This window comes from Phyllostomus discolor, chromosome 3 (assembly GCF_004126475.2).
Source record: "Phyllostomus discolor isolate MPI-MPIP mPhyDis1 chromosome 3, mPhyDis1.pri.v3, whole genome shotgun sequence".
Lineage (NCBI taxonomy): Eukaryota > Metazoa > Chordata > Mammalia > Chiroptera > Phyllostomidae > Phyllostomus > Phyllostomus discolor.
The window spans coordinates 102,276,287-102,290,432 of record NC_040905.2 but is presented as its reverse complement, the minus strand read 5'-3'; the positions used below and the strand labels follow the sequence as shown (position 1 = coordinate 102,290,432).

At 45.6% G+C, this 14,146-nt stretch overlaps 1 protein-coding gene across 1 annotated transcript; it reads right to left on the bottom strand.

Moving 5' to 3' along the window:
* Window positions 1–89: 89 nt before the first annotated feature.
* LOC114501896 (group 10 secretory phospholipase A2-like) lies at window positions 90–10,482 on the bottom strand. Its single transcript, XM_036020914.1, has 4 exons — window positions 10,379–10,482; window positions 7,243–7,393; window positions 5,422–5,531; window positions 90–783 (listed from the first exon to the last, which is right to left on the bottom strand). Exons 1-4 carry the CDS (start codon window positions 10,425–10,427, stop codon window positions 641–643), a joined length of 453 nt encoding a protein of 150 aa, XP_035876807.1. The 5' UTR covers window positions 10,428–10,482; the 3' UTR covers window positions 90–640.
* Between the last annotated feature and the right edge of the window lie 3,664 nt (window positions 10,483–14,146).

The window sequence follows — 14,146 nt, the reverse complement described above, 5'->3', positions numbered from 1 at the left end:
GTTACAGAAAAGACTGAAGAACAGTACCCTAAGAAGCTAAAAGTGGTTATTTTGGATTGTCGGAATTGGAGTAGTTTGGGGTTTTTTTCTCCTTTTTATTTCTCTGCATTTGCCCTTTTTTAAAGCAGTGAGTGTAATACTTTTGTAATCAGGAAAAATTTTTTTAACTATTAAAGGAGGAAGATGGTGAAGAATACTTTTTTCTTTTTTTTTTTTTAGAATATTCTTTCTTGAGCTAACAACTACTAGACTTGAACTTCACAAGGGTGTCGTGTGGTTGTCTTGTTTACGGCCTCAACCCAGTACCTAGAACAAGGCCAGGCACTTAGCAGGTGTTTGTGCACCAAGGGTAGGTTAGAAGACAAGCTCAGCCTTTTCACACAGGTTGAACCTCAAAAATGGTACCAAACCCAATACAGTCATAAACACAGTTATGATTTTATAAATACACATGGGATTTTGACCTTAAGCAAACTGGAAACCTAACAGGCTCCAGCCCCAAGTTCCGGGACAGAGAGGGAAAGCAAACACAGGTTGCAGCTTTAACTCAGTTCCCTCGTGCAAATAACTGAATATGGCTATTGATTAGTGAAAAGGAGTTTTATTTTCTTGTGCAAAAGAACATTTCAAGTCAAACTAGTCAGTCACACTTGAGTGGGCCGTGCCTACATAAGAAACGTGGAAAGAAGAGGTACTTTAAATTGTACTCAGTTTGGGCTAAGCAGTAAGCAATCTCCTGGTCGCACTTGCATAAGAGTTCTTGGCATTTGTCCTCTGTTGGTTCTGAAAGAAATGGGAAAACTGAAATTAGAGCAGAGACTTTCAGGTAAACATGAGGGAAGCCAGTAGCAACACTGTTGTTAGGAAGGGTCACACATTGCAACTGTGTGATGTTTGACAGTTCACCAGTGATCATCGTCCTGGCAAGTCAAGGAGGAAGGTGATGTTGGCCCCATTTTGCAGAGAAGGAAACTGAAGTTGTCAGAGACATGATTTCAGAAGCAGAGTCCAAAGTCCACATGAACTTTCGGCTTCTTTTGCATCAATACTACACTATTTCATTTGAGGATCCATTTAGATAAGTGGTAGGGAACCATTCTGGCCTTTTTTAGGAATGCCTGCTCTGTTACTTCTAGCTGTGTGCTGTTGCCTAAATGACTCAAGTCTTCATTTAAAAGGGAGCATTATTCACTTTGCGGGGTTCTTGGGAAGTCTATGTAAAGTATCCAGGAAAGACTTAGCATGCACTCGATCAGTGTTGGCTACACCTGTATTTCTCTGTGCCTTCTTTCTCCAAGTCTTCAGATACTCCTTCGAGAATAAGAGTTTGTTGTAGACAACAACCACATATCCATCTCTCCTCTCCATCCTGGCTGAGCCTGCCTTCCACAGAGGGGCAAAGGTTGCCATCCAAAGATATCTTCAATAAGTCTCCCTCTGCATCCCTACATTTTTTAAATTGAAAAATTCCCGTAACAAAATTTACCATTTTAGTAAATGCATGATGTGTAATCATCACCTCTATCTGATCCTACTAAAACATTTCTATCACCCCAAAAGGGATCTTGTAACCCTGCGTCCCTTAACCCTGTCCTGTGTCCCTGTCAGCACTAACTTGTTTTTTGTCCCTATTGATGTGCCCGTTCTGGATATTTCATATACTTGGGATCCTGTACTCATGTGGCCTTTTGTGTCTGGCTCCTTTCACTTAGTATCACGTTTTCAAGGTTCACCCATGTTGTAGCAGGTTCACCTGCTTTGTTTTCCAACACAGCAGTTATAAAAGCACTTGGTACAGACACAATTTCCCACTCCTCATTTTAGACTTCTGTCTTACCTAAAACATAACATGGAGGCTGGCACAGAGTAGATTCTCAATAATATTTATTGGGAGAATACAGAAAAGCCTCTCACACAAACAGAATCTAAGTTTTATTATTTCCATTTTACAGATGTGTAAAGTGAGGCTCAGAGGGATTCAGTAACTTGTCCAAGACCACAGAGCTGGGAAGGGGTGGACCAAGGACTCCAGCCCAGGGTCTTCTGACTCAGTGCCTCCCTTGTGTTCCCTTCCTCCTCTCTGAGCAAGAAAGATTCTTTCAAAAGCAATACTTGGTCTCACTGCTCCATAGCCTCAGGAACCCAACAGCATCATGTTATTCAAGAATAATAAAAACTTAAAAGGAAAAATAGCTCCCAAGGGTTAAGTTTAAAATAAAAGCCTGCCAGTAAATATTATTATAGGCTTAAAATTTTTTAAATATATTTAAGTCAGGCCCATAAATGGAAAATGGGCCACACCTGTAATTAAGTAAACAACTATGTTCAGAATATCTCCAAAGAGAATAAGAATATTTTTAGCCAAAAATGCATAATAGATATTTTGGTTTTCTTCATTTGGTTCGGGGAGGGCAGTTCTGTAAACAGGCACAGACTCCACCAATAAATATTTTACAAACACCGTTTTCACATGGCTAGGGTAAGCAGAACATGCAAGTTGAAGGGAAGAAGGGAGAAATCTTTAACAGATTCTAATTCAAGGCCCATTTCACCCCTCTCGACCCACACCGGAAGGGGGCAGCTTGGGGACAGGGAATGTGCCCAGCAGCCACGTTAGGCAAGTCACTTCTTTCCCTGGGCTTCAGTTTCCCCAACTCTAAATGAGAGGGCTGGACGAGATGATGTCTGGGGTGCTTTCAATCCTAAACGTTAACATGTCTCAATATTAGTGCAGCTTCACTCTTATGCCAGCTCCAAAGTCATACTAAGAAGATATGGCTGAGAATCTGTGCATATTTAAAAACATCCTTCTTATAATTCATGATTGCCTCCTTTCCTCCAGAACGGACCAAGTTGCAGAAGAAAGAGTTTTAGAGGAAAGTTACACCAGAAATTCTGTTCTCTCTGGTGGGAGGTAGTAGGGTCAGAGGGAGGTTCAGATCAGGATGAGGAAGGGTGGAGAAGAGATGGGAGAGAGTAATAACCCCTGTCCAATCTGTTTATCACATTATAAACCCATTTTTTCATCTCTGAAACACCCATCTTCAAGCTAAGGAAACTGAGGGCCAGAAATGTCATCCATCTAGGGCCAAGAGATTTTCAACAAGAGAAAGAGGAGTTTCTTCAACAAATGGCATTGGGACGACTGGATATCCACATGCAAAAGAATGAAGTTGGACCCCTACTGCAAGCCATGCACAACAGTTGACTCAGCCCTGGCTGAGTGGCTCAGTTGGTTAGAGCATCTTCCCAATACGCCATGGTTGCAAGTTCAGTCTCTGGTCAGGGCACATGCAGGAAGCAACCAATGAATGCATACATCAGGGGAACAACACAGCAATGATTTTCTCTCTCTCTAAAAATCAATTTAAAAAACTTTAAGAATATGAAAGCCCTGGCTGGCATGGCCCAGTTTGCTGGGTATCGTCCCACAATGCAAAACGCTGCCAGTTCGATTGCTGGTCAGGCACACAGCTGGGTGGCAGGTTCCGTCAATCACAGGCAACCGACCGATGTTCCTCTCTTATATCGATGCTTCTCTCCCTCTCCTACTCCCTCCTTTCCCCTCTCACTAAAAAAATTAAAATAAAATAAACTCAAAGTGGATCAATGACCTAGACATAAGAATTCAAATGATAAAACTCTTGGAAGGAAATGGGGGTAAATGTTCATGACCTTGGATCTAGCAATGCCTTCGTAAACAGGACACCACAGACATGATTAAGAAAAGACAAAATAAGCCCTGGCTGGCGTAGCTCAGTGGATGGAGCTCGGGCTGGGAACCAAAGTGTCCCAGGTTCGATTCCCAGCCAGGGTACATTCCTGGGTTGCAGGCCATAACCCCCAGCAACCGCACATTGATGTTTCTCTCTCTCTCTCCCTCTCTCTCTCTCTCTCTCCCTTCTCTCCCTAAAAATAAATAAATAAAATTCTTTAAAAAAAATTATTAAAAAAAAAGAAAAGACAAAATAGAAAAATTGGGCTTTATCAAAATTATAACTTTTGTACATAAAAAAACATTATTTAAAAAAATATTTGTGCCCTGGCTGGTGTAGCTCAGTGGATTGAGCGCGGGCTGTGAACCAAAGCATCGTAGGTTCGATTCCCAGTCAGGGCACATGCCTGGGTTGCAGGCCAAGTCCCCAGTGGGGGCCATGTGAGAGACAACCATACATTGATTCTCTCTCTCTCTTTCTCCCTCCCTTCTCCTCTCTAAAAATAAATAAATTAAATCTTTAAAAAAATATTTGTAAATCACATATCTGATAAGGGTGCAGTACCCAAACTATATAAAAACTCTTGTAACTCAACAACAAAAATGACAAACAACCCAATTTAAAAATGAGCCAAAGACTTGAATAGACATTTCTCAAAGATATAAAAATGTCCAAAAGCACATGAAAAGATGCTCAATGTCATTCAGGAAAAGCAAATCAAAACCACAGTGAGATATACTAATCATCCCCACTAATAAGATACCATCCATCAGGAGGTCATCTGAACATCTGTCATCCATCCACATTTTTATTTTATTTTGTTTTGATGCACATCAAAGTAATTTGCAGAGATCATATGAGGCTGTATATTCCTTTTTTTTTTTTTATTTTATTTATTTCTTTTTAGAGAGGGAAGAGAGGGAGATAGAGAGATAGAGAGAGAGAAACAAACATCAATGTGCGGTTGCTGGGGGTTATGGCCTGCAACCCAGGCATGTACCCTGGCTGGGAATCGAACCTAGGACACTTTGGTTCCCAGCCTGTGCTCAATTCACTGAGCTACACCAGCCAGGTATTCCTTTTCTTTTTAATTTTCAATTCGTAATTAACTCATGAAGACATTCTCTTTGTAAAATTTGGAAACATTACAAAGAACATAAAATCACCTTCTACCATCATTCCCTTCAACCCGATTCTGTCCCTAGAGATGACCACCACCATCCTCAGTTTGGAGTGTATCTTTATGTTTTCCTGACCTTTGCGTATGTCTACATTAGCCATGGAAAGTAGTACGGTACTATTTACAAGCTTTTTTTTCTTTTAACACAAAAGTGCCTAATTGGACATGTTATTCTGTAGTTTGCTTTTTCATTCAACATCTTTCCTTGTCCTTTCTTACCTTATCCTTTCTTTAGGCTGCAGTCTTCCATCGTGAGGATACATCACAGATTTATATACCCAGGCCCATCTGATGGACATCTGGGTGGTTTATATCTGGTGTCATCTCTATCTTTTTCAGTTTTTGTCCAAAGAGCAAAAAATTAGCTTTCTTTGTTTATTTTTTTAAGTGCTTAGTATTAAAGGTAACATATTAGATAAATCCAAAGAGTGGCCTACGAAGAGTTGGAAGCAGTGGTAAGTTATTACAACCAGGATGCCCCAGGGACTCTCGGGTAGGTCACTGTGGGTGTTGCAGGGGACTCACCACACTCAATGCGCTGATCGACGCATTTCCACAAGTAGGGCTCCAGCTTGGGCCGGCAGCCAGCCTCCTGCCGGGCATTATAGTAGCAGCAGTCGTGATTATGACAGCACCTATGGATGGCAGACAAGCAGACCAGCTGGTAGGGAGAGGCAGGGCTGCCCTCCCGGCCACCTTCCCAGGCCAGGGCTATGGGTGAGCATCTTCTGGTCCAAACTTTGTCCCTAAGAATCCTATCCTGGGAAATAATTCTGCTGACCCTGGTATGTTCTGCCCTGCCTCCATCACAGCCATGTTGGAGCCTGGCCCCTGCCTGGGCCCCGCCTGCTTCACTCTCTGAATCTCTGAGCTCCAACAGAACCTGTCTTCTCTCTGTTGCTAGAGTGAAGCTGCCTCCTGCCTGTCCCTCTGGGGACAACTGCATGCCAACCCTTCCTCTTTTAGTCCCAGTCTAAGCCCCAGCCCCCATTCCCAGAATGTCATCTGGCTCCCTACCTCCCAGCTTATGAAGGTGTCTTTGTTACACCCTTTCATAAAACCAGGTTCCTTCCCTTCAGGGCAGGTTCATAATGAGACTCTCATTAGCGAGATTAGCATCTGTCTGTCTTCCTAATGACCAGAGCTCTAAGATGTGAGACCATTTCTGTCTGGCTCCTCACAGTGTCACCAGCAGCCAATCCAGCCTAGGGCCTACTATATAATAGGATCTCAACAATAATTATGATTGTGATCATTAATATTATTATTTATTGATAATAATTATTATCATTTACTATTGAAAAATTCGCTGAGGAACACCCACAAATGTCCCAAATCTTGCCAATTATTCATTTATTCACTGGTATTACCTCCATCCAGCCACCAGCCCTGCTCTGTGTTGAGCCCTCAGCTGAGTGTGGCAAGGACAGGTCAGCCAGATTCCGCTCTGCCCTCACAGAGCCCCCAGTCTGGTGGGGGAGGCAAACAAGCTACCAGATGCTCATACACAGTGAGCAGTGCTGGGATGTGTGGTAAGGACAGGGGATTCTGGAAGCCAGAGGCGGTACTATGCTCACCAGGGCTTCAGGAAAGCCTTCCCAGAGGGGCTAATGCTTGATCTGCATCTGCAGATACAGGAACCAGACAACTAGAGTGTGGGAGGATGTGTCCAGCAGGAGCCTTGAAGGTACAAGGCTGAGTAAAGACTTGTTAACGACAATCATATCCTCCAAGAAAGACAGTCAAATTCTGCCCTCCACTACCTACCAGCTGTGTGGAAATGGGTAAGTGGCAGTACCTCTCTGAGTCTCAGGTCCTACTCCATGAAATAGGTTAGCCATTGTGCTTGTTTCCAAGGATGGCCATGAGCGTAAAGGAGTAGTAGTCATGGAAAGATACACGTTCACAGCCTTGCACAGAATGGGCACTTCTCACATGGTAGCAGAGTGCACTGATTAGGGCCATGAAGCCAGCAAGACTGCTGAGGTTCAAATCCCAGCCCCCACTCCTTACTCTCTCTCTATGTGGTCCAGACAAGTTACTTAATCTTTCTGTGCCTCAGTTTTCTCATCTTTAAAATGGGATTATTGTAAGGATTAAAAAGGTGTTCTCAGAACAGATCCTGGTACACTAGAAGTCTGATCAACTTTGTTATTTTTTTTTTTAGCCCAAGTAATCATCCTATAGCCAGATTGAAGAAGGCAGCTGGCACCAAGGTTTGGCCTTATTGGCATGTTACCCAGGAGGCCCTCTGCCTACAAGGTAGTACCATGTGCTATTTCCTCATAGGCCTTAAATACCCCAGAGGGTGGGAGACCTTTTAGCTTGGCCCAAGCATGAACTCACCAGTCAATGGCATCCAGGGGCTGGCCGTGGCCACCCAGGCCACAATAGCAGCCATAGCTAACATAGGCTAGGGGGGTGCGGGAGCCAACACAGTTTATGGTTTCTGCCAGTTCTATCAGTCCACGCCGGTGCACATGTGACTTCAAGGAGGCTGGAGAGAAACAAAGGTTAGAGGCTGAAGGTCAGGTCTGCCTTGGCCCTGGGCCCTGGAGGTCACTGGCCTGAGAAGAGCCTAGACCACTGCCTGGGTTTGAATCCTGCTCCTCTTGCTTCCAAGCTGTGTGATCTTTGACAACTTATTCAAGCTCTCTGTGCCTTGTTTTCCTCATTTATAAAATAGGGAGATAAGTGTATCTCACTTGATAAAGTAAAATGTGACCATAAATGTAAAGCACATAACCAGCTCTAACTATTTCCACCAATATCCTCAAGGCAGCCATGAAAGAGAAAACAAGACACAGAGCCACAGCATCTGGAAGCTCCCACCACTGGGCCTGTGCACAGGCTGGTCCCTCTTCCTGGAACATCCTGATTCCCAGTCTCCTGCCCTTGTCAATTCTAGACACAGTCAGAGTCCAAGTTGGACATCAAATGTCTGTCCAGTTGCCTGTGATGAGTACTGGACATCAGAGATGAGCTAAACAGGGTCCCTGCCACCAAGGAGGGCTCCTCTGTGGGGGCTTCCCTATCTCTGGTTCTTCTTTGCTCCCCCCACCCCCCACCACCACCTCTTCTGTTAAGTCTCTGGTTCAGGGGCCTCTCAATCTCCTCTTATTTCACTGCCTAAGCCCCACTTCCTCCCACACAGGGAGGCCCTGTGGTCCAAGCCCAGCCATGGCTCTGACACAGAGCAGTGCACAGTAGGTGCACCTGAAAACCCTGCCTTTCACAGGTGAGCAAGAGGAGGCATGGGCAGTAAGGATGAGCCCCACAGTCGCACGCCAACAAGAACCTGGCTGACTGGGGGCTCTGACTCAGACTTGACTCCCAATCCGGTGTTTGTCCCTCCTTGCCCAGGAACATTCGGTGCAGGAGGTCTGCCAGGGTGGCAGAGCTGAGGGGCACTGAGCAGATAGAGGCCACTCCTCAAAGCCAGGCATCTCTAAACCCACTGTAACCTTGGCATCAGAGAATCCCAGAGCAACTCCTCCTTCTAGTGAAGGCAATGAATCTATTTTCTCCGGCATTTGGTCAAAAACAAATCAGGGCAATAACAGGCAATGCAGTCCTTTGAACTGCGCCCTGCACCAGGCATCATCTGTGGTCAATGGCATAGCCTCCTTGTCTTGTGGGTAGCAGTCACCCCACTTACAGATGGGGACAGTGAGACAGAGGAGGAGAAAGGACCCTTCCCAGGTCATGGGACTGGTGAACCTCAGAGCAGAAGCCCACACCCAGGCCTGCCTGGCTCCTGTGAGTCCGCTCTCCACTGCTCTGGGGCTGCCAACACAGAGATGTATGCATTGTATGTGGTCATTGTGTCTCTTTTGTGTCTCTTATCTAGAAAAAGTTTTTATGACACTGACTTTTTTGAAGAATACTGAACCAAATTAAATCCAATTTTGTTTTTCTTTTTCCTCAGTGGAGAAAGTAGCATATTCATGTGGGGGAACAGAGAGGAGTTAAATATAAAACAAAATGTAAAAAAACAAGTTTAGAGTTCAACGCTTCACTTTCCTTTCTGGATAACCAGTCCTTGCTCTCCCAGAACTTGCTGAGTGCTGCTCCCAGCTGCCCACACCTCTGCCTCAAACCTCCCCTGGCTCCCACCACCCTCCAGATAAAGCTCCAGGGCCTCACTGCAGCCCAGAGGCCTGGCAGGAGCCCATCCCTCCCTCCTCTCTAGTGTCCTCTCTCAATGTCCACCACACGGGCTCTGCTCATCATTGCCTGTTCCTCTAGTTAAAATTCCCATCACATACATCCTGTGCTGCACATGCCCTCACACCATCCTCACCCAGCTCACCTGCTAGAATCTGCTTGCCTTCAGGTGACCACAGGGGCCCTTGTCACACTGTGCTGCTATCTGCTTATGGGAATGACCTTCTAGCCTGGGAGCTCTTCGGGGACAGATCTCTGCCATAGGCAGCTTCAGCTCCCCTGGCACACAGTGGGCTTCTAAGAAAGGTCCCTTGACTTCTGGATCCACCAAGCCCCAGTTCAAGCATACCTGACAGGACCTCAGTCTTAATCCTATACCTCACAGCTGTCCCCAGAGGTCCCCCACTGTGACCTAACTATGCTCTGGCATCTGTGTCCCGGGTACAGCCCTATGGGGAACCCAAGCATGGGGCAGACTTCCAGCAGTGGGTTTGGAACCAAGGAAAACACTCCCTCTGGGCCAGTGTAGGTGGGGCGGGTCACTCTGGGGTCTGTTTGCTCTGTCTGCCCACGGCAGCCTCACTGGGAGTGCCACGGCTGACCAGACTTCCTATCTTCCAGGGCCTGAGGGTGCGTGTGTGTGTGTGTGTGTGTGTGTGTGTGTGAGCCTGTCCATGAGCCATACACTTAAGTGTCCAGGTTAGGCTGGGGGTGTGTATGTATATGATGTGGTATCTATGTATTTCCCTGTGAGTGTGTGTGCCTGTACACCCCAGAAATGGGCAGTCACTGAGGGGACCTCTCCAGGGATGGGTGAGAAGGTAGCCTTATGGTCTTTCCTGACCCTGGGTAGGGCTGGGTCTCTTCTTCCCCTGCTCCTCCCAGCCTCTGATGTCCCCCCACACCTCCCATGCCCCAGGGGCAGGTGGAGTGAACAGTCCACCTGGACTGTTACACTGGACCCGGGGCCAGGTAAATGGGGAGGGTCTGGTAGGTGAAGAGGGATAGTGATTGGAGGGGATGTTTGAAGAGGACAAGGAGCTTCCCTGAGCCCCCAAGGAAGGACGGAGCTAGACTTGGGTTCCTGGGAGGAGAGAATGAGTGGAAGCTCTTGGGGAGGGCTAAGGGACAGGGTCCTTAGAAACCTGGTAAGAAACGTGTCAGTGAGGCAGAGAAAGGAGGGCTCGGGCTGCAGAGCTCCTGGGACCTTGAAAAGCGCTGGTAAGTTGGAGTCCTTGCAGAGGGGTGGGGAGCAGGAGTCCTGGGCCAGGCGAGAGGGCTGAAGGAGTGTGCCGGGAGCTCCTTGGTCACTCACCTGAGCGGGGCAGGAGTCCGGGTACCAGTAGCAGCAGCAGCGGCAGCATTATTGGCTGGCACAGGGGCAGCTGACCCACAGGATGGTGGCAGGTGTGGGACGATCTGGCGGGCCAGTGTAGTTACCAAGCCCGATCTGGCGGGCCACTGAAGTTACGAGCCGGGGCCGAACCCCCTCCCCCACGCCCCGCCCATTCCCTCCCCTGCCCTCACCTGCCCTCGGGGCCCGGCGGAGCCCGGCCAGGTCAAGCCCCTGGGGCCCCAAGAAAAGGAGTGGGTCCCCAAGGAGGAGAGAGAGAATCCGGCCCCGAAAGTCTTGGATGAGAGTTTGGGGGAATTACGGAGGAAAGCAATTTAGAACAGGTGAAGTCACAAATTCGCAGAGTAAATTCGCAAAAAGTGTGCTGTGTTAATATTATCACTTGCGGCCCCCTCGCAGCGCTCACCTGGCCTCCAAAAGGAGAAGACTTGGAGGGGGGCGGAAATACTGAAATTATTTTAAACACTTTAAATGTAGGAAACTTGGCGCTCCTGATACCTCTAGAAACCAGCTCTTTGCACCAGCCCCCACCACCACGACAGTCGGGAAACTGAGGGGGTCCAAGATTTGCCCAAGGTCACACAGTGGGTTCTGGTAACAGACAGAGCTGAAATAGTGTAGGAGGGGAGCGAGCCCCGCACCCCTCACCCTTTCTACTTCAGGCCTCTCATCTGATCAAGGGTAATAATGATAGGGGTGACTCAAGACTTAGGAAATTTACCTTAAGGTAAAAAGTTATTAAGTCTAGCAAGTAATGTGTATGTTAAGCTTTTGTTTCAGAAAGTACAGATAAGTCCCATCCTGGCTCCCCGGAAAAACAGCCGACCTCCTGGGGCACTGATAGAAGATTATTGCCTGGGGACATCCTTGTTCCAGGGAGAGCAGATGACCACCCTTCCCCCTTGGGATCAGCTAACTGCCCAGGACAGGACTGTTGCAGCTGCTGAATCTCAAAGCCCTCACTGCACCTTGTTTGTCTTCTCCCACCCCCTTATAAAAGATCTGGCCAGGAAAGAGAAGAGATGATGGTTTGTTAGGGTATGAACCCACCATCTTCTCAGATTGCCAGCCATCTGAATAAAGCGCCCATAAAAGATTCAATCGCTGCCACTGCTTATTGGATTTGGTAGTGACAGGCAGCCCGAACGCTGGTGTCCTTTGCAGTTACAATAAGGCCTCCTCCGAAGGACACGTGAGGCAGAGAAGACAGACGCAGTAGTTGCTCAGCATTGGAAGGAGATGAGAGCTGTGACACACATCCGTTCCCCTTTGTCCCTACTCAATGTCATCAATTGCTGTTGATTTCCAGCTGTAACTGCTTCTGAAAGTGGAACCCTGGGCTCCTCCCATCTCCACGGCCAAGCTCTAATAAAAGTAATGGCAACTAATGATGGTCATGTCTCACCAGCTACAATGCGCTATAAGGGCACCAGGCACATGTCTCATCACAACCTCAGACCCCTGGCGTCCCCATTTCACAGGAAAAAACCTGAGGCTCAGAGAAGCTAAGAACCAAGAATTGTGGGTGCCCAGATTCAAATTCATTTCTATATGGTGCCAAACCTCCATCTTCCTTCCGCTGCCAAAACCTAAAGCATCAGACCACTCCTCTGCCTCTCTCCAAGTCACTGCCTCCCGCTGGAGTGAGCTCCTCAAGGCCAGGCCCGGCTCTCTCCTCTTGGAGCCGGAGCGTGTGCGTGCCTGGCACACAACAGGTGTTCAGTTAGGGCTTGTCCACACAGATTATGGGTTTCAGACTCTCCAAAACATGGGTTAAAAAACATTTTCTTTATTCTGAATCTCCCATGAGTAATGGGGGATAAAATAACCCACAAAAATTTGTGGAGAAAGACTTGCTTTCAAGGAATTTCCCAATCAATGTGCACGGAGAAAAATTTATTTACACTGATAATCCATTATAATTAAAAAGTTAGGAAATCTGTTCTCAGTATTAAAACTTTTGCATCAAAAACTCTACTACTTTAACTGGTTAGCCTCAATCGTCTGCAAAGTTCATCCATACCGAATAATTTATTCCTAATTATGCTCGATAACTGGGGCATTGGGCCCATCACCAAATATACTAATGTCCCATACTCTATCAAAATTTACATATTAAAAACATAAATTATAAATCATGTCTTCAAGAGCCTCAGTTGAAAGCGCTGGGAGGTGAGGGGGTATGAGAGAATGTGAATAGGATCAGAAATTGGTTCACTTCCTAAGGGTGAGTTACACATGTCAATGACCTGTGCCCTAGTGTTGGTCTCAGTTTATCCAGATCTTCTGGTTTCATCCTAATCTATTGACAAAAGGTTGCTACAAATGTTTGGTGAGTAAAAAGATTTCTTCTTTGTGGCAGAAGTGGGCACCCTTCTTTGACTACAAGGAAAAATAACCACACACACCAGGGAACGTGTGACCTGGGGGTTTCTCCAGCTCATGAGACCTCAAGGAAGAGAATGGTGAATTCTGATACAAACCAGCACACCCTTTGACCAAGTGACCTGTTTCTGGAAATAGCTCTAAAAAATAAAATATTCAGAGAAGATTTATTCACAAAATTGATCCTTAGCAAAGAGCAAAAACAAGTGAGAAGAAATCTCAATATCCAGCAATAAAAAGATAGCTAAATTATAAGATTTTTTGAAAGAATTTTTATTTATTTTTAGAGTGGGAAGGGAGGGAGAGAGAGAGAGAGAAACATCAATGTGTGGTTGCTGGGGGCTGTGGCCTGCAACCCAGGCATGTGCCCTGACTGGGAATCGAACCTGCGATGCTTTGGTTTGCAGCCCAAGCTCAATTCACTGAGCTACGCCAGCCAGGGCCAGATTTTTTCATATGATAGAATATGCATTCATTCTAATATAGTGTTTTTAAAGAATATTTAATGGCCATTTTAAAATATTTTTAAAAGTAGAAATTTATATAATTATAGACCATTCAACTGAAAGGGAGATGTACATAAGTATATCTACAAACACATACTGACTATAATACATAAATGGAGCTCTCTGGAGAAAGCAGGAGGAAGAGGAAAGAAAAAAGATAGGAAAATTGAATGAAATGTACTAAAATGTAATACCGGTTATCTTCTGCTGGTGGAGTTGCATGAATTTTTATCTTTGTCTCTTTATCCAAATTTCCATTAAAACCTAAACTTTTGTGATTCAGAAAAATTTAAACCCAAACTAGACTAATAAACTTCAATTCAATAAAGCTCACCTGACTGGTGTGGCTCAGTTAGTTGGGCATCATCCCATGAAGCCAAAGGTCACTGATTCTCTTTCTGGTCAGAGCCATGCCTAGGTTGCAGGCTGGTCCCTAAAGGCAACTTTTAGACGTTTCTTTCTCACATCAATATTTCTTCCCTCTTTTTCTCCCTCCCTTCCCCCTCTCTAAAAATAAATAAAGTCTTTTAAAAAAAGAAAGCTTGTCTATTGAAAAAAGTTATTTTGACATTGTTCTAAAAACACAGAGACACAAGCATAAAGATACTAATATTCATCAGTTTTTGGTTTCTGTTTTGTGATTTTTTTTAAACTTTGTATTCCTGCAGTTAACATGGGTTGTGGGGAGGGAGAAGAGCGTGTTGTTTAATAAGTATGGAATAAATACATATGCATTTACCTTTTGAATAGCAATACAATTTTAAGAATCTATGACAAACATATATGGGCAAAAATATGACAGGGCATATGCTTAAGGCTATTATTCATTTTAACACCT